The 21,152-nt window shown below is 34.9% G+C and overlaps 1 protein-coding gene across 3 annotated transcripts in view; it reads right to left on the reverse strand.

Moving 5' to 3' along the window:
* The window catches only part of MYH10 (myosin heavy chain 10), a 214,991-nt gene that overhangs the window by 178,224 nt on the left and 15,615 nt on the right, over window positions 1–21,152 (reverse strand). For all 3 annotated transcript variants that reach the window (XM_074225583.1, XM_074225584.1, XM_074225582.1), the window contains exons 2-3: window positions 15,501–15,874; window positions 822–978 (exon numbers count right to left, since the gene is read on the reverse strand). In XM_074225583.1, coding sequence (XP_074081684.1) covers window positions 822–978; window positions 15,501–15,845 — 502 coding nt within the window. In that variant the 5' untranslated portion in view covers window positions 15,846–15,874. The remainder of the gene's footprint in view (window positions 1–821; window positions 979–15,500; window positions 15,875–21,152) is intronic.

Below are 21,152 nucleotides of genomic sequence, written 5' to 3' on the forward strand. Positions count from 1 at the left end.
AAAAAGGAAAAAGACCTTTATTAGATACAAAAATATTGATAGTAGATCTTTTTTGATGGCAAGGAGCTAGAAACTGATGGGATGCCCATCAATTGAGGAATGGGGGAACAAATTCTGGTAAATAAATATGATGTATGATTTTTCTACTATAATGATGAGCAGGATGCTCTCAGAAAAACCTGGGAAGACTTACGTGGGCTAATGCAAAGTGAAATGTACTCTATAAAAAGTAACAGTAATAGTGTATGATCAGCAATATAATGATTTATTTTTGTTTGTTTTTTTGCAAGGCAAGGGGTTAAATGACTTGCCTAAGGTCACATAGCTAGAATGTAATTATTAAGCATCTCAGGACACATTTGAACTCAGTTCCTCCTGACTCCAAGCCCAGTACTCCATTCACTGTACCACCTAGCTGTACCTCTGAAGGATTTATGATGAAAAATGATATCTATCCCCAGAGAATGAACTGATGATGTCTAAATGCAGATTAAAACACATTTTTTTAACTTTATTTTTTGTGAGGGTTTTTTTGGTCTATATTTTCTTTTACAACATGACCTATTAGGTAAATGTTTTGCATGACTATACATGTAAAACCTATTATCAAATTGCTTGCTTTGAAAACAAATGTTAAAAATTGTTTTTACAGGTAATGAGGAAAAATGTTTAAAAATATTAAACAAAATGAAAAAAGCACAAATTTCACAAAACAAAGCCTCTGAAGCAACAAAGCTTATAAACAAAGGACAATGCTTTTCTCCCTTAATTGATATTTAATAGATATGAATAACAGACTTGGTACTTTAATATTCACTTACCTTGAAGCATACATCTATAAGCAGATTCAGATATGGCATAGATGTGAGGGGGCATCTCATGACGTTTCTTTCCTCTGTACATTTCAATAATATTTTCAGAGTAGATTGGAAGATTCTTATAAGGATTTATGACTACACAGAATAGTCCAGAGTAGGTCTAGGTAAAAAAAAAAAATTGAATAGATGGTAAAGATGCCCTTGAACAACCCTTTCTTCTTACTCAACTATAGTTTAACATCATACAAGGTATAACTGAAGGAATATATACCTCCAAATACACAAACAAGAAAAAAGGGGAAAGTGATTAGAAAAAAATTTTTTAATTGCTTTTACAATTGTTTTAATTGCTTTTACAATGAATACATAAAACATAAATGTTATCAGTAGATTATAAAAACATTCTACCGCCTTCCATGTCCACTTCTGAACTTTTCTATGTGTATTTCTTTAAGTTTTTTTTACTGTAATTAGTCTTGTTATTTGCACGGCTATAGTCAAAAGTATAAATTATTCTTTGGATTCTACTATATTCTGCATAAACATTTATGGAAATAACTTTATATGTAATATGTAGATGATTTTTGTAGTGAATACATGATATATAAATTCAGAAAGGCAGTTAGAGATCAGACTGTAGAAACATTTGAATGACAGTCTTAGGAATGAAGATTTTATCCTGGGGCAAAAAAGATCTGAAGTAGTATTTTTACTTCATTTTTTTTTAAGGCAGTGGGGTTAAGGCAATGGGATTTGTCCAAGGTCACACAGTTAGGCAATTATTAAGTATCTGAGGCCGGCCGCCTTTGAACTCAGGTACTCTACTCCAGGGCTGGTGCTCTATCTACTGTGCCACCTAGCTGCCCCGAAGTAGTATTTTTAAATGATTAACGTGTCAGTGTTCTTTTTCTATTGGATCAGGTCAACGAAAAAAAAAAACAGCATGAAAATTGATGAGGGTCAAGTGTGACATAAGAATAGTTCAATAAAGAGAAGCCAGAACAGATATATTTTGAAGAATAAAATAGGTCATGATAACAGGATGGTAAAGAGGAAGATCAGATGACCAGTGATGTTCCTTCAAATACTACATTAAAGTGTTGGAGGGCTTGGGTTATGATAATTTATAGAGGGCAAAGGAGCTAGAATTACGACCAAAAATCAACTATTCAGCAAAATTGAGTATAATTCTTCGGGGGGGGGGGGGAATCGACATTTAATGAAATAGATGACTTTCACACATTTATAATTAAAAGATCACAGATGAACAGAAAATCTGACTTTCAAATACAAGCCTCAAGAGAAACATAAAGAGGTAAAAAGGAAACAGAAAACATAAGGGATTCAATAAAGTTAAATGGCTTGCATTTCTGCATAGGAAGTTGAAACTGTTAACTCCTAAGAATTTTATCATTATCAGGGCAGTTAGAAGGCATGCATCTAAAAGAATAAAATTAAGGAGTAAAAAAGATGAATGCAATGGAAGAAAGGGAAAGGGAGAAGTAGAATGAGGTAAATTATCTCAGATAAATGAGATATGAAAAAGCTTCTACAGTGGAAGGGAAGAGGGAAGGAGTGAAGGGAGTGTTTGAACCTTACTCTCATTGGTACCGGCATAAAGAGGGAATAACACACTCAGTTTGGGTATAGAAATCTATCTTATCAGGGGGCACAGTGGATAGAGCATGAGTCCTGGATTCAGGAGCACTGGAGTTCAAATCTGACCTCAGACACTTAACTGCCCAGCTATGTGACCTTGGGCAAGTCACTTAACACTGTTGCTTAAAATAAATAAAATAAAAAAAAAGAAACCTATCTTATCTACAGGAAATTAGGAAGGAAAGGAGATAAGAGAAGGTGGTGTGGGAAGGTGACAGAAGGGAGAGAGCAGAGTATTAGAAGCAAAACATTTTTGAAGATGGAAAGGTTAAAAGGAGAGAGAAAATAGAACAAATGAGGATAAATAGATTATTTATATATAGATTACACACTGGTAGAATTTATATCAGGAATGTGGAGTTGGTTCAATATAAGAAAACTATAAATATAATAAACCCATAGTAACAATAACAACAACAAAAATCACTTGATTATGGCAAAAGATGCAGAAAAAGCTATTGACAAAATACCACAACAATTCTGTTTTTAAATTCTTTTAGAGCAGCTAGGTGGCACAGTGGATAGAGAACTGGCCTTGGGCAAGCCACTTTAACCCCACTGCCTTGAAAAAAAAAATCTAAAAAAAAAATTCTTTTAAAAAGCATAGGATTAAATAGCCCTTTCCTTAATATGAACATTTGAATCTATCTAAAATCAAATGCCAGCACTGGGATAAACTAGAAGATCAGAGAAATAATTATTAATAACCAATTATTAATATTTGGATTCAGGATTTTTTCTTTTTGCTTCTTCAAGTGCTTCCTTGTAAAGGACAGGGCTGACAAGGAGGCTGGCCTAACCCTGAAGTGACTGGTCTACCTAGCTCTCATGAACATTCTTCTCAAAACTGGGCAGGACTATTACCTGGACCAGCTTATTTCTGATTAAATTTTCTGAGAAACAAAACTAGCCATTCTATATAAATTATTAGCAATTCTATATATTACCAACAAAATGAGAAAGATACAGAAAAACTCCACTTGAGTTTAGAATGTATAAAATATTTAGACATCTACCTGCCAAGACACACACACACACACACACACACAAGAAGCATAAAGCATTCAACTCTACTGAAATAAAGACAGATCTAAATAAGTGGAGAAATATTAAATATTGCTTATGATTAAGCTATGTCAATACAACAAAAATGATAATACTATCTACCCCAAGATCATACCAATCAGCTATCAAAAGATTAATTTACAGAATAATAAAAAAACCACCACAAAAGGACAAGAATTTTAAAGTTAACAATGAAAAAAGTGGGAAAGAAGGCAGTTGATTATTAACAGATCTCCAATTAGGGTAATGATGTAGTCATCAAAATGATTTGAAACTAGCTAAAAACTTTGTCAATTAATAAGTAACCTTTAATCTGATACCAAAACCCAAGCTACTAAGGATTCATTCACTATTCAAAAAAACCTTCTAGATAAATATATATATGAGAAACAGGCTCCAAAAGTTTGCATCATTTAAAGGTTACATCATAAACAAATTATAAGTACAAGAAAGAAATTACATCTTGTATATTTGAAAACCAAAGCAATCATGACCAAATGAAGAACTTAGAAGATATATGGACAATTTCTCCACAAATAAACCCAATATAGCTTAGACTGAAAAAGAAAGTTAGCTGGAAGAAAAAATTTTTGCAGCAAGTTTCTTTGACAAAGGTCTTACTTGTAAGAATATATAAGGAATTGGTTCAAATTTGTTTAAGAGACATTTCCCAAACTGACAGTCAAAGGATATGAGTACATTTTTCCAATAGTTATAATATTTTCATGTTATTCATATGAAAAATGTTCCAAATTAATATGAGCCATGAAGTTCCAAAGTTGAAGAAAGAATCAAATAAACACAAACAGAAATTGACAGATAGCAGAAGAGCTTTTGGAACATGCACACATTAATGTACTGTTGAACAAATTGTGAACTGATCAAGTTATTCTGGAAAGCAACTTGGTCCAATATCCAAGTCATTAAACTACTCATACCTTTTAACCCATTAATATCACCATACCCCAAAGAGAGCAAAGAAATGGTTTGACAAATTATAAGAATGTAATGAAATACTTATTGTGCCATAAGCAATGATAAAGAGGATTATTTCAGAGAATCTAAGAAGATTTCTATGATCTGATAGAAAATGAAGTGAGTTGAAAGAAGAGAATTGTTTATACTATGATTACAATTTATAAAGCAAAGATTAATTCTCATCAATGATGACACCAAAAGACAGATGATGATGCATGCCTCCCATTTCTTTGTGGAGAGATAACAGAAAGACTGCAGAAGGATACTAACATTTTTAATAAATGGCATAAATTTGTTTTGTCTGACAATATTTTTATTACAAAAGAGCTTTGATTTGGTTCAGGGATGGGAAGAGTTGGGGAAGGGTGAAAATGATGAGAATGATATATGAGAATAATGTATGAGAATGATACAAAAAGAAATGAACATCAAAGAAATATTTTAAAATACAGATAAGAGCATTAGAATATTCAAATACAGATAAGGAAGCAATATTTGTCCTGCCATGTTAAATTTAAAATATCACTAAAAAAAAAATAAGCTGCATGTGAAAAATCTAAGGTTTTATGTGTAATCCCCATTTTGTGACTGTGTGGAAAATATTCATGCTTTTATTAGTGAAGTTGTGTGAACAGATTCAATCATTCTGTAGAGCAGTTTGGAACTCTGCCCAAAGGGCAATAAAACTACATACTCTTTGATCCAGAAATACCACCACTAGGTCTGTATTTCAAAGATACCATAAAAAGGGAGGAAAGACCCACATGTACAACAATACAACAACTCTTTTTGTAGGGAAAAAGAATTGGAAATTGAGGGGATGCCCATCAATTGGGGAATGGCTGAACAAGTTATGGTATCCAAAATAAGGTCAAAATGAGTACAGATATTATGAAAGAAATTTATGACCAAGCAAGAAATAGAATACATTATAAATTACAAAATGGGTGATTTTGACTATATTAAATTAAAAAGGTTTTGCATTAATGAAAGCAGAAAACAGAAAGCTGGAAAACTATTTTCACAGGAAGGGATTCTGATAATGGACTTATTTCTAAATATATAGAGGAATGCATCAAATTTATAAGGTTCCAAATCATTCTCCAATTGCCAAATGGCCAAAGAACAGACAGTTTTCAAATGAAGAAATTAAAGCTATATATAATCATGTGAAAAATGCTCCAAATAATTACTGATTAAGAGATATGCAAATTAAAATAACTATAAGGTTCCACCTCACACCTATTAGATTGACTAAGATGACAAAAATGGAAAAGGATCAATTTTGGAGAGGTTGTGGGAAGACTGGGACATGAATGCATTTTTGGTGGAATTCTGAACTGATCCAACCATTCTGGAAACCATGCCCAAAGAGCACAAAAACTGATCATACCCTTTGACCTAACAATACAAATAAAAGATCTATATCCTGAAGAAATCATAAAAAGCCTCTTTTTTGTAGTGGCAAAGAATTAGAAATTGAGGGGATGCTCATCAATTGGGGAATGGTGAAACAAGTTATGGTACATGAATGTTATGAGAACTATTGTTCAATAAGAAACCATGAATTGGTAGGACTCTGGAGAAGCATGGAATGAATAAAAGGAATTGATACTGAGTGAAGGGAGCAAAACCAAGAGAACAACGTACACATTAACAACACTGAGTTTATCAACCTTGATGGGTACAGCTCCTCTCAGCAGTTCAAAGAGCTAGGACAACCTGGGAGACATGCTATGGACGATGCTATCTATCCCCAATCCAGAGGAAGAAAACAAAACAAAAAATCCTACAGAATCTGAATGAACACTACTTTCACTTTAAAATTTTCTCTTAAGTTTTTCTTTCCTATCCTATGATTTTCTTTTTTTCTCTTAATTCTAATTCCTCATACAGAAAATGACTAATCTGTAAACATGTTAAACATACATGTGTATGTACAATATTTACCAAACTGTTCACTGCTCAGGGGAGGAGGGGAGGAAGGGAGGAAGGGAAGGTGGAAGGAAATTACATAACTTGAAAATATGCAAATGAATGGAGATGAATGTTAAAAAAAACTTTTATAACATGTAATTGGAAAAATAAAATATTAATTAAAAATATATTTTTCTAAAAAAACAAGTTATGGTTTATGAATGCCACAGAATATTATTGTTCTGTAAGAAATCATGAGCAGTCAGACTTCAGAAAAGTCTGGAAAGACTTAAATGAACAGATGCTGAGTGAAGTGAGCAGATCAGGAGAACACTTGTACATATTAACAACATTGTGTGATGATCAACGATGACAGATTTAGCTCCTCTCACTCAGCACTACAACGATCAAAGACAATTCTTTTTTTTTTAGTTTTTTCAAGGCAATGGGGTTAAGTGGTTTGCCCAAGGTCACACAGCTAGATAATTATTAAGTGTCTGAAGCCAGATTTGAACTCAAGTACTCCTGACTCTAGGGCCAGTGCTCAATCCACTGCACCACCTGCTGCCCAGATCAAAGACAATTCTAAAGGACTTGTGATAGAAAGTGTCATCCATATCCAGAAAAAGAACTATGGAGACTGAAAGCAGACCAAAATATACATAAAGCATACATAAAATTTGTTTTATGCTTTATGTTCCCCCCCTCATGTTTCCCCCCCCTTTTATTCTAATTCTTCTTTTACAACATGACTAATATGGAAATATGCTTGACATAAATATACATGTAAAACCTATATAAGATTACTCACTGTCAAGGAGGGGGAAACTCAAAATCTTAAAAAAATGAATGTTGAGGGGCAGCTAGGTGGTCCAGTGGTTAGAACAGCGGTCCTAGAGGCATCAGGACCTGAGTTCAAATCCAAACTCAAACACTTAATAATTGTCTAGTTATGAAACCTTGAGTAAGTCACTTAACACCATTGCCTTAAATAAATTTTAAAAAGAAAAAGAAAAAATTAATGTTGAAAACTATCTGCATGTAGTTGGAAAAATAAATTTATTAAAAAAAGAAAAGAAATGATGAGCAGGATGGTTTCAAAAGACTTATGAGCTAGGAAAGCTTATGTGGATTGACATGGTGAAGTGAGTTGGAACCAAAAAACTTTGTGCATAATAGCATTATTTTAACATCTGTGAAAAACCAAGTTACTCCGTTCAAGACAACAATTCAAAATAATTTCAAGAGACCCATAATGAAAAATGCTACCCACTTTCAGAGAGAGGTGATGAACTTTGAGTGCCAATTGAAGCCCACTTATTAAAAAATTTTATTTTTAGGAGCAGCTAGTTGGCACAGTGGTTGGAGCACCAGCCCTGGAGTCAGAAGGACCTGAGTTCAAATCTAGCCTCAGACCCTTTAGCTGTGTGACCTTGAGCAAGTAAATCACTTAGCCCTATTGCCTTGCAAAAATTTTTAAAAATATATTATTTTTCTCGGGGGGGGGGGGAGATTGGTGTGTTTTCCTTTGCAACATGGCTAATATGGAAATAAATTTTACATGACATCACATGTAAAAACAAAATGTTCAAGTTTGATGATTTTCTAGATCATAATAATAAAAAATTTAAAGATAAAAAGAAAAATTACAAAATGATTTCAGATGCAAAGTGAAGTGAGCTGAATCAGTAAACAATTTATGCAATAACTTTACTATATAGACAATAAAAACCAGAAAGACTTAAGAAGTCTCATTAATGCAATGACCAAATGAACAAAGTGACAAATGAACTTAAGATGTAGAATGAAGCACACATTTTTGGACAGTCAATATGAGAATTTGTTTTAGCCAACTCAATAATTGTTAAAAGGAAATATTTTTATTTTCTGGTGGTTTTTGGTTTTGTTTTAGTTGGGAGAGGTGGAAAAGGAAAAATAGGTAGTTATTAATGGAAAAAATGATTTTCAACCAAAAAACAGCAAGTGTTAAATGATAAATACTGAATGTCACAAATACATTTATCTTTTCAAAACATTCTGCAGGGTCAATATCCATTCAGTCCCATGTCTATGAAATCTCTATAACTATATCTTTACTAGGTTACAATAATTGAAAACATTAAATAAATGGTCTGGAGTTTTAAGGCAAAAAAGTATACTATTTATCTTAGAGTTTCAGTAAAAAAACTCTTAAAATGAAAATTAACTTTCAGCTATCTGAAAAAGAAAAGGATCATATCCTGGGATAATTTATCCAAGGACAAATAAGAAAGCCACAATCAAACCAACAAGTAATTTCTAAAACTGTTAAATCCTCTTTATAAGAACACCATCATTTTTATTCTATAAGTTTACCTGGATAAAGTTCAAAGTCTAACAAGCCTGATTCATTTTGTTAAGCAATCTAAACTTAAAATATTACACATATAGAATTGGAAGCTTGCAACTAAGTCTTGTTATTTAACAATAAATAAAATTTACGCACCACTTCTGATTTGCAACCACCACAAATCCACTCTTGTCAACTGGGAAATGGTATACATTATCTTAGAAATCTTCCCTTCCCCACTTCTCCCAACTTTCAATCTAGATAATATTAGCAGTCTCGGTTTTTTAATTTTAGGTTTTTGCAAGATAAACAGGGTTAAGTGACTTGCCCAAGGTCACACAGCTAGGTAATTATTAAGTATCTGAGGCCAATTTGAACTCAGGTACTCCTGACTCCAGGGCTGGTGCTCTATCCACTGTGCCATCTAACCACTCCCCAAAGTCTCATTTTACAAATGAGGTAATTGAAGTCCTAAGCTATTGCCCAAATTGCAAAGTTCACCTTTCAAACTCAATTACTAAAGATTCCAAATTCAGGCCCAGACTACCTAGCAAGTCAGTTAAAATAATAAAAATATGTACAGTATGTTCAACTGATTTTAAATTACTTCTTTCAAAAAAAATTATACAGTATTATAAACCTTTTTGTTTTTAGTACTTTTATGTCTATTGGTTTTACAAAGCTATAGACAAAGCATATATTTTTTACTCATTTTGCCAGTTAATGTAATGTTTTGTGATATACTAGCCAGATAAGTTCTGCTCATTCTGTAAAACAGTTCTACTGACCATGAGAGGGTTGATGAAAATAAAGTGAGAAATGGAGCATGGACACAAGAAAAAAAGATAAAGAGGAAAAATTTACATTCTCTTTGATCTCAGACAATGGAGACTCATCATGCTGCTCAGTTTATTGTTCTTCAACCACACCTAAATATAATCTGTACTGTAAAAAGATACTGACAAATTTCTTTAGGAATACATTCCTCAGCACTTACTCTAAGTGTTCAAGTGGTGCAAAGCATCTTCCATGAACAGTAGTGAAAGACCATGCATACTGTAGTGGAGAGTTAAAGCACAAATCAAAAGTTCTAGAGGTATTGTCTTGATCCTATACTTTTCTCAATCACTAAATAGGGGACTTCCATAGTAACCACCTCTCTCCCTTACAGAAGATCAATTGATGTATAAAATCTGTTTAACAAAGATCTCTTTTTGAAATTTTTTTATATACAACTAAAAGAAATGCAATTTATCTATTCCTAAAGGATCAAGGCTGTATTTATGTACAATGAGCCCTTTTGATTGATTTGATCAATTCAAAGTGACCAATTTGATCTTTTTTAAAAACTAATATTGACTGACTAAACTGATTTGACCAATCTTTCAACCTCTTCTCCCTCTACTTTATGTTCCTAAAATATCATGAACCCCACTGCCCTATCATCCATGTAGGCATCTCAAAACTCATGTTCAAAACAGAACATATGAAGATCACCTGACAAAGACTGGATGGGAGTAGGGAAGAGCTTTAAGGCAGGGAAACCAACCAAGTTATTCCAACAGTACAGGTGTGAGATAATAAGAGACTCTACCAGGGTGATGGCAGTGTCAGGGAGAGAAGAGGACATATGCAAGAAATGTTATAAACACATAAATGCTTGGACTCAGCGAGAGACTAAAAATAGGGAATGTGACATAGCATAATTCTTAAAGCAATTAATCTTGATGACTTGAGAAGTAGTAGCTTTAACAGTAAAAGAGAAGTTAGGAAGATGGGAGGAATTGGAGGGGAAAGATAATATATTCAGTTTTGAACATTTTGAATTTAAAATATCTACAGGCTATATAGTTCAAAATGTACAACATACCTTCGAGATATGAGCCTAGAAGTCAAAAGAAAGGCTAAACCTAAATAAGTAGATCTTGGAACCATCTTCATAAAGATGGAAATTGATGAGATAACTAAGAAAATTAATATATGGGGAAAAGGCAGAAGCTTAGAGGACACAGAAGCCTGGGGAACATAGTGGAGATATGAATGAAGATCCAGCATAGAAGAGTTTGAAAGAGTGGTCAGACAGGAGAAAATAATGTCATGAAATCCTAGAGAGATTATAGGAAGAGAATGATAAATAGTGTCAAAGGAGGCAGAGATCCAGGATGAGAACTGAGAATCTAAGTCCAGTTGTTCTGGAAAGTAATTTGTTTGGTTTAGGGTTTTGTTTTTGCAAGGTAATGGGGTTAAGTGACTTGTCTAAGGTCATATAGCTAGGTAAATATTCTATGTTTAAGGCCACATTTGAACTCAGGTCCTCTTGACTCCAGGGCTAGTGCTCTATTCACTGCACCACCTAGCTGTTCCTCAGGAAAATAATTTGTAACAAAGTCCAAAATGCTATTAAACTGTGTATACCCTTTGATCCATTAAAACCATTACTAGTGATTCATTGAAACCATTACTAGGTCTATATCTCAAAGAGATCAAAGAAAGAGAAGGATCCATAAAATGCACCAAATGTTTTTAGCAGCTCTTTTTTGTAATGGAAAAGAATTAGAAATTGAAGGAATGGTGAGCAATTGGGAAATGGCTAAACAAGTGATGTTACACTATTATGCTGTAAGAAATGATAAAGGGGATGGGTTTCAGAGAAATCTGAGAAGATTTATATGAACTGATGCAGTGATACGAACAGGACCAGAAGAATAAACTATACAACAGCAATAATGACAAATAACTTTGAAAGACTTAGAAATTCTGATCAATACAATACAATGATTATTCCGAGGGACACATGATGAAATGTTATCCATATCCATCCCCTAGAAGAGAGCTGACAGATTCATTATATAGAACTGAAGTTATTTTCTTTGCTCTTTCTTCTTTTTGGACATGCCTAATGTGGGAATTTGCTTTTCCTAATTCCTCATTTTTCCAGTGAGTTTTGCATATCTGCAATTAGAAGGAGAGGAAAGGAAGTTTGAAACTGAAAATAAAATAAAATTTAATTCTAAAAAAATTCAAAAGATAAGCCATGAGATTTGGTTATTTACAGAGGCAAGTTTCAGTTAGATAATGAGGTAGGATTAACTGCAGAATTAAGAAAATTATAAAGGGAAATAATCAAACAGGGAAAATATCTTTGTATGTAATTTCTTCAACAAAGGTTTGATATCTAAGCTATGTAAAACAACCAAAAAATGTTTAACCAAACGTTATTCCCTAAAAGATAAGTAATCAACAAATATGAACAAACAATTCCTCAAAAGAATAACTAAAAGTATTAGCAACCATGTAAAAAAATGCTCCAAATCTCTAATGAGAGCAAGTCTGAGGTTTCATCTCACATCCTTTATATAAATAGAAAAAAAAAAACAAGGGATAGGAACAGGCAATGTAGGAAATGTTATGGGAAGATAGGTATAGGTACACACCAATGCATTGTTGGTGGATCTGTGAATCAATATTGCTTTGGAAAGCAATTTAGAGTTATGCAAATAAAGTGATTAAAATGTTTATCCTTTGACCCAGAGATTCCTCTCCTAGATTGAAACTCCAAAGGGCCAAGAAAGCTCTTATGCACAGCAAAATATTTATAATAGCATTTTTGTGGATAATAAACAACTAGAAACAAAGTATATGCTCATTGACTGAGGAATGGCAAACAAATTGTGGTTTGCAATGAAGTACAGCTATACTGTGAATATGATGAACGCAGAGAATTGTGGAAAGACTTACATAAACATTTTTACATTTTCAGAGTGAAGTAAACATAGTCAAGAAAAATATAAACAGAAAAAAGCAAAATAATCAATGATTAATGTTATAAAATTAAAAGAACAAGTATATCTCAAGAGATATAATATAGGAAGACACCCCCCCAACCCATTCCTTTTCCAAAGTAGGAAGTACATGAGTTTGATAAATACTGAAAATATTTTTGGATTTTTTTCAATGTACCAATCACTTTTGCTGATTTTTTTTCTTTAAAAAATATTATTTTTCAGGGGGCGGCTAGGTGGCACAGTGGATAAAGCACCAGCCCTGGAGTCAGGAGTACCTGGGTTCAAATCTGGTCTCAGACACTTATTACCTAGCTGTGTGGCCTTGGGCAAGCCACTTAACCCCATTGTCTTGCAAAAAAAAAAAAAAAAAGTAAAAAACCCCCTAAAAATATCATTTTTCATATAGATGTCTTTCTGGGAAGGGGTAAAGGAAAAATGCAGTGAAAATTTTGGTGATGTAATATATATAGATATAGATATATCAATGTGATGAGAATTTTGCAAAGATGGGAGGAAGCAGTTCATAAATAGAGAACATTGAATAAAATGTCAGCTTTTTTTCAATATATTCATAGCTGCTGTAAATTCATATCTGCGATTTTCTTCTCTTCCTCTTTTCCTTTCTTTTTTGGGGGAAACTTTTTTTGTTATAAGAGCTTCTCTCTGAGAAGGATAGAATGGGAATAATATGGGGGTAATCCAAAACATTAAAACAAAATATTGCTTAAAAATAATTTTAAAAAATTAAAATCAAAAAAGTTTTTTCTGATTCTTGTATTGGCAACAGAACTGGAGTTAAATTACAACATTTCATTCTACAACTATTTTAAGTATATTTCTTTTACTAGCTGAATAAGAAAAATCTTAAGGGGACAAAGTAGTAATCCTTTAATTCTTAGAAAAGCGCTAGCACAAAGCGATGAAAGTAGATCTGTTCTATGGTGCTAGGTAGTCAAAAACTAGTACTAGAAGGTATGTTAAAGAAAAGCAGATTTTTGTTAAATATAAGAAAAATAATTCTAGCCAGTAGAACTGTCCCAGAATCACATGTACTGCCTAGGTGACAGTGAATTCCTCACCATCACAAGAGTTTCATTCACATTACATTAACTGGACTACCCACAACAACTCTGTTAAGTGTTATTTTCTCCACTTTACAGAGATGATGAAATTAGAGCTTATAGAGGTTAAATGGCATACCATACCACACAGCTGTAAGCATCTGGGGCAGAATTCACACCCTGCTCTTGACTCCAAGCACAGGGCTCAGAGGGAGTGAGGCATGGTACAAAGAATATTGAATCTAGAATAAGGACCAGCATTCAATCCATGGGGGCACTACTAGTGAAGTAACATGAACAAACTACTTATCCTTCCTATGTCTATATCCTGAAGTATAAAAATGAAAGGATGAATTAGATGATCTCCAATGTCCCTTCTAGATCTAAATCTAAGATCCTACAATCTGTCTAGTACTAGCAGAGAGCTAGTACATTCTAGAAAGGATACTCTCCTAAAATAAAAGAGAGGTAACTAGGTGTCCCAGTGAATACAGCACGAGCCCTGGAGTCAGGAGGACCTGAGTTCAAATCCGACCTCAGACACTTAATAATTAATTACCTAGCTGTGTGATCTTTGGCAAGTCATTTAATCCCATTGACTTGCAAAAACTAAAAAAAACAAAAAACAAAAAAACCCCCAAAAAACAGTTGAATTAAGTTCCCTGAGAAATGTTTCCATAATTCTAGTAAATTAGCATTCCTTTTCCAAAACATTTAGTTATATTTAAATGTTTACTTTTCCTCATTCATCAAATGAGGAAATTGACTTAGATAATATAATCTCTAAGATCCCCTAAAACTTATTCTATTTTTATCCCTTCCATTTTCTCTTACCATATCAAAAACATGCTCTATAACTGCCTTTTACCAATGGAAACTTCCGGGTTTTCCATTTATATTGCTATAGAAAATTATTATGCTTCCTCAAAACTCACTCATATGAATTTTTATACCAATGATCTACCACTTTTCCTATTTTTCTTCACTGAAAACCCATTCTCCATCATCCTTCTCCACCACTTCTCTAGACACTTTCTCAAATATATCAAAGTCCAACTGTATTTTTCCCCTCATTATTTTAGTCCGACTGGTGATTTCAGCATGTTACTGACAACTTTTCCACATACTTCTTTGACTTAAACACTGCAATACATTTATATATGTTCAATTGGTTGGTGGTAGTTGATCAACAAGTAAACAAGTATTTTTATTAACCACTAATTACAGACTAGGCACCATGCTAAATAAGCAAAGATGCAAAAAAATGCAAAAACAGTTCCTGCACATTCTAATGAAGGAAACAGTATAAATAACTTAGTAGAAATATACAGAATCAAATGAGATAGTACTACCAACTGTGGGGACAGACACTGAATATTAAAGAAAGCCAGTAGTGAGCGGGCAGTGCATTCCAGGACTAGATGGCAACAGTCAGTGTAAAGAAACAAAGACAAAGACATGGAATGCTTGTTTGAGGAACTCCAAGGCTGGGGTAGCTGGAAAAAAAGAGCACATGGAGAAGAGTAAAGGGTAAATCTATAAATGTACAAAAAGGAAAGACTATGAAGAATTTTAAATACCAAACAGAGCATACTTGATCTTGTAAGTAAAATGGACCCTATTACAATTTATTGAGTAGGGAGGTGATCTAAACTGATATGCAAACTAAGTTTATATTTGAAACAAAGGAAGGCCAAGGTAATCAAATTACCTTTTCTATCTTCAATGTTACATATAATTCAGCAAAAAGAAATTCTAGAAGAGAATATAGAGGTTCCTTGTGCTCATGTGCTTATGACATGAGTTATCATTTACATCAATGTGTAATTATTCCCCATATCTATTCAATTTTAAATACTATCTTAAAAAATTTAGAAAAAATACTTACATAAATAAGTCCTGAATAATAACGATCTTTGAGGTTATGCAAAACAGATGCTTCATTCAAACATGTTAATTCTGCCATATCTTCCACTTTGGAAAATTTAGGTGGGTTCATCTTCTGAATATCATCTTTATTGACCATTGCTTTCTTTCCATTCTCTGCCAATTCAACCATAACTTCATCTCCTCTCTCTTCTTTGATACTTGCTGCCTCAAAACCATGGCGTTCTGATGGAATCCAAACCAGTTTTTTAGCAGTCCAGTCGGCCTGAGTGGCAGGATTGTAAATTACAGCCCTATCCACGAAGAGATACCGCTCCGGATCTTCAAGTCCGCTCCTCTGCGCCATTGTAAAGGAAAAGATACAATGGTATATGCCTATAAAAGAAGAAAAGAAAATCATGTTTAAAAAATAAATAACACAAAGTTGAATTACAAGATTCAACCATCCTATAAACCTAGAATAAAAATTTGAATGAACATTATAAACTGAAAAATGTTGGGAATTTCTCCTCATCTGTACTTTAACAAAACCTCCCAAGCAAAATGTAGATCCAAGTCACTACAAACCATACCTAAAAGCTTAAAAAAAAATTAAAACTACAAATTAAGGAGGCATTCAAGGACATAAAGGGACCAAAGACGGACCACAAATGAAACAAAGACAGGAGGCAGTGCGGTGTAGTGGGAAAAGTACTAGATTTGGAGCGCATTCCAGTCTCATGCTCCTTACTATCAGTGAAATCATTTCACCTCTCTGGGTCTTAGTTAGAATACATGAACCTTTCCAAGGTTCCAACCAATACAAGGTCCTTTCCAACTTTAAAACTATGATCCAAAGACAAATATTAAAAAAAAAACCATACAGTTCAATATTTAAAGAAATCAAGTCCAAGGCTTTTTCCCAACACTATAGAATATTCCTTGGCAAAGAGAAAAAGAGTTTAAAAATTTGGAAATACAAGAGAAGCACCATACTCTTTGATAGATACTAATCCAATATTTCAAAATCTAAAAACTCAAAAATTACTGCATTCAATTACCAAATCCCAAAGTACAAGGGAATAGCAACATATGAACAGAAGTCCTCAATCCAGAAGACCATAGAAGACCAGAGACCAGATGACTCTGTACCATATTGAGGTGTTCTCTTCACCAACCCTTCTACCTTTCTGGCAAGCTAATAGTAGCAATGTTTACTCTTAGGCTCTTAATTTCCACAATCTCTTTTCTATAGGGAGAGCGAACTAGAACACCTCTCTTTATCTGAAATTCCCTCATCTGTCTGAGAGTATAATGATTTCATCTCCCTACCTCCCCATACACTTTCCACCTGAATGCAACAATTTGACATGTATAGTCTCAACAGTTGTATTCTGCCAGACACCTGTGATCCTGGGCTCAGAATCAGGACAGTCATTAATAGAAGAGGCCCCCTTCAAGAAGAGATAGAAGTGATACTCCATTTAAAATAATTCTCAGGCAATTTACATTTGAGGAAATCAAAGTGCTCCATAGTCAAATGAAAAATTGCTCTAAATCAGTACTTAGGAGAGAAATGCAAATTAAGACATCTCTGAGGTACCACAGGTACCACCTCACACCTCTCAGACTGGCCAATATGACCAGAAAGGACAATGATCAATGTTGGAAGGGATGTGGAAAATCTGGGACACTGATGCATTGTTGTTGGAAACTCATCCAGCCTTTCTGGAGAGCAATTTGGAATTATGCCCAAAGGGAAATAAAAATATGCCTACCCTTTGATCCAGCAATACCACTACTGGGTCTATACCCTGAAGAGATGATGAAAAAGGGTAATTTTTGTACATCACTTGTACAAAAATATTCATAACAGCCCTTTTTGTGGTGGCAAAGAATTGGAAATTGAGTCAATGTCCATCAATTGGGGAATGGCTTAAAGAAGCTATGGTATATGTATGTGATGGAACACTATTGCTATATTAAAAGCCAAGAGAGAAGCATGGAAGGATTTGCATGAACTGATGCTGAGTGAGATGAGCAGAACCAGAAAAACACTGTACACCCTAACAGCAAAATGGGGGTGATGAGCAACCTTGATGGACACACTTATTTCATCAGTGCAACAATAAGGTACAATTTGGGACTGTCTGCAATGGAGAATACCATCTGTATCCAGATAAAGAATCATGGAGTTTGAACAAATTTCAAGGTCTATTCCCTTTAATTTAGAAAAAAAAAACCTGATCTCTTATTGTCTGATCTAGCTATCTCTTATACTTTATGTTTCTACTTTAAGGATATGATTTCTCTCTCATCACACTCAATTTGGATCAATGTACAACATGGAAACAATGTAAAGACTGACAAATTGCTTTCTGTGGGGGGGTGGGGGGAGGGAAGTAAGATTGGGGGAAAACTGCAAAACTAAAAATAAATAAAATCTTTAAAAAAAAATTTCAATGGGGGGGGGGGGCAGAGCCAAGATGGAAGCTTGAAAGCAGCATTTCCAGAAAACTCTGATCCCCCAAACCTGAAAAAAACAAAGGATGGCTCTAGCCAAAATTTAGCAGGGCAGAACCCACAGAAAGACTGAGTGACCCAGGGCTGGGAAAAAAGCCTAGGTATGGTACAGCCCAGTACAGCCCAGCCCGGTACAGCCCAGCCCAGCCCAGCCCAGCCCAGCATCACCTGCAACTTCTTACTCACATATTGCCCCAGGGCAGAGGGCAGTGCTGTGGTCATCTACATATCAAAGCACAGGCTAGAGAGCAGAAGACCTTGGAAGAATAAAGGTCCCAGTGGGGCATCTCAAAAAACAAAACAACCCCAAGTCTTAGGCTAAGGAAATGAGTAAATAACAGAAAAAGAAGAATCTGACCATAGAGAATTACTTGAGTACCATGGAAGATCAAAATTGTATAATACAGAGCCTTGCAGATGATGACAAAATCTAAGCTTCCCTAATCAAAACCTCCAAGAGAAATAGAAAATGGGTTCAGACTATGGATGAGCTCAAAAATGACTTTGAAAAGCAATTAATGGAGGTGGAGTAAAACTTGGGAGGAGAAATGAGAGAGATGCAGAAAAATCATGAAAAACAAATCAAAAGCTTGGTGAAGGGGCGGCTAGGTAGCGCAGTGGAGTCAGGAGTACCTGGGTTCAAATCTCAGACACTTAATAATTACCTAGCTATGTGGCCTTGGGCAAGCCACTTAACCCGGCTTGCCTTGTGAAAACCGAAAAAAAAAAACCCCGAAAAAAAAAGAAAAAAAAAAAGCTTGGTGAAAAATATACAAAAAAATACTGAAGAAAATAATGTTAAAAACCAGTTTAGGCCTAATGGAAAAAGCAAAACAAAAGGCAAATGAGGAGAAGAATGCCTTAAAATCAGAATTGGCCAGCTGGAAAAGGAGATAAAAAAGCTCCTTCAAATGCAAAAATGGAACTAAAGAAAGATGATGACTTTGCAAGAATTCAGGAAGAAATAAAACTCTTCCAAAAAAGCCAAAAATTAGAAGGCTAGGTGGTGAAGTGGACAGAGCACCGGCCTGGGAGTCAGATGTACCTGAGTTCAAATCCAACCTCAGACACTTAATAATTACCTAGTTGTGTGGCCTTGGGCAAGCCACTTAACCCCATTGTCTTGCAAAAAACCTAAAAAAAAAGGAAAAAAACAGACCCAGAAGAAATAATTTAAAAATTATTGGACTATCTGAAAACCACAACCAGGAGAAGAGCCTAGACTTCATTTTTCAAAAAATAATACAGCAAAATTGCCCTGTGATCCTAGAAATTGAGGGTAAAATAGAAATTGAAAGAATTCAGTAGTCACCCCCTTGAAAGGGATCCCCAAAGAAAAACTTACAGCAATATTATAGCCAAATTCCAAAATTCCCAAATCAAAGAGAAAATTTTAAAAGCTGCCAGAAACAGACAATTCAACTACTGAGGCTCCATGGTCAGGATTATACAGGATCTGGCAACATTTACATTAAGGGCTCCTAGGGATTGGAATATGATATTCTGGAAGGCAAAAGAGCTTGGTTTACAACCAAGAATCAACTACCCAGCAAAACTGAACATCCTCTTTCAGGAGAAAAGATGGACTTTTTTTTTAATTTTCTAATTTTTTTATTCTCATTTCGTACAAATTTTTTTTACATTAATAAAATATACTTGTTTACAAGTAAACAAAATACCCCTCCCCCCATGAATATAGATAGACTTGCTTGGACAAAAAAGTAAAGGGGAGAGAAAAAAATTAAAATTAAAAAAAATAATAGTAATAATTGTAGGCATGGCCAGGTGGCGCAATGGACAAAGCACCAGCCCTGGAGCCACGAGCACCATATCCAGCCTCATAAACCCAATAATCACCCAGCCATGTGACATGCAAGCCACCCAATCCCCACTGCCCTGCAAAAACCAAAAAGAAGAAAAAAAGACACAAAATAAAATAAAATAGTAATAATAGTAGGGGTGGCTGGGTGGCAGACAAGAGTGTTGGCCCTTGAGCCAGGAGCACCTGGGTCCGAATCCGGCCTCAGACACCCAAAGATCATTCTGCTATGTGGCTCCAGGCAGGCCACCCAGCCCCACTTGCCCTGCACCCTCCCCCAAATAATAACAAAAAATGTGCTTCAGTCTTTGTTCCAACACCATTAACTCTGTCGTGAGTGGATTACATTCTTTATGATAAGTCCATCACAAAAGTTACTTCCATTTTTTTCCAACATTGCCATTGCTGATCACAACTCCCTCCTTTCTTATTTCTCCACTACCGTGTACTAAATTTTCTCTCTCCTTTCACTCTGACTCTGCTGTAGGGTCGCTGAGTGGTGTAGCAGACAGATCCCTGGTCCTGGGGCCAAGAAGCCCTGAGCCCCCATACCACCCCTTAGGCCCAGAATCCACCTGGCCCTATGGTCCTGGACAGGCCATCCAATCCCAGCCCCTTGCAAGAAGTAAGAAAGAAAATGTGTTATATCTGACCACTCTCCCACCATGGTCCATCCTCTCCTCCTTTATTCACATCCCCACCCCTCCCCCCTGCTCCCCCTTCCTTCTTACTCCAGATGCCTATACCCCATTGAGTATATTTGCTGTTTCCTCTCCTACCCATCTCTGATGAGAGAAAAGGTTCCCTCAATTCCCCCTTGCCTCCCCCCTTCCATATCATTGCAATAGCTCATTGTAATAAAAAAAATCTTATTATGTGAAATATCTTGGACTATTCCCCCTCTCCTTTTTCTTTCTCCCTTTCCATTTCCCTTTTTTTTCCTACTGACTCCATTTTTACACCATATTTTATCTTCAAATTCAGCTTTCTCCTGTGCTTCAACTATAAAAGCTCCCTCTACCTGCTCTATTAACTGAAATGGTTCATATGAATATTATCAGTATCATTTTTCTATACATGTAGTTCATCCTCATTAAGTCCCTCATATTCCCCCCCTCTCCTCCAATCTCCATGCTTCACCAGAGTCCTGTATCTGAAGATTAAACCTTCTGTTCAGCTCTGGCCATTGCAAAAGGAACCTTTGAAATTCCCCTGGTTCATTGAAAGTCCATCTTTTTCCCTGGAAGAGGACATTCAGCCTTTTGCTGGGTAGTTCATTCTTGGCTGCATTCTAAGCTCTTTTGCCTTCCGGTATATTGTATTCCAAGCCCT

This window comes from Macrotis lagotis, chromosome 2, assembly GCF_037893015.1.
Source record: "Macrotis lagotis isolate mMagLag1 chromosome 2, bilby.v1.9.chrom.fasta, whole genome shotgun sequence".
NCBI classification, from domain to species: Eukaryota; Metazoa; Chordata; class Mammalia; order Peramelemorphia; family Peramelidae; genus Macrotis; species Macrotis lagotis.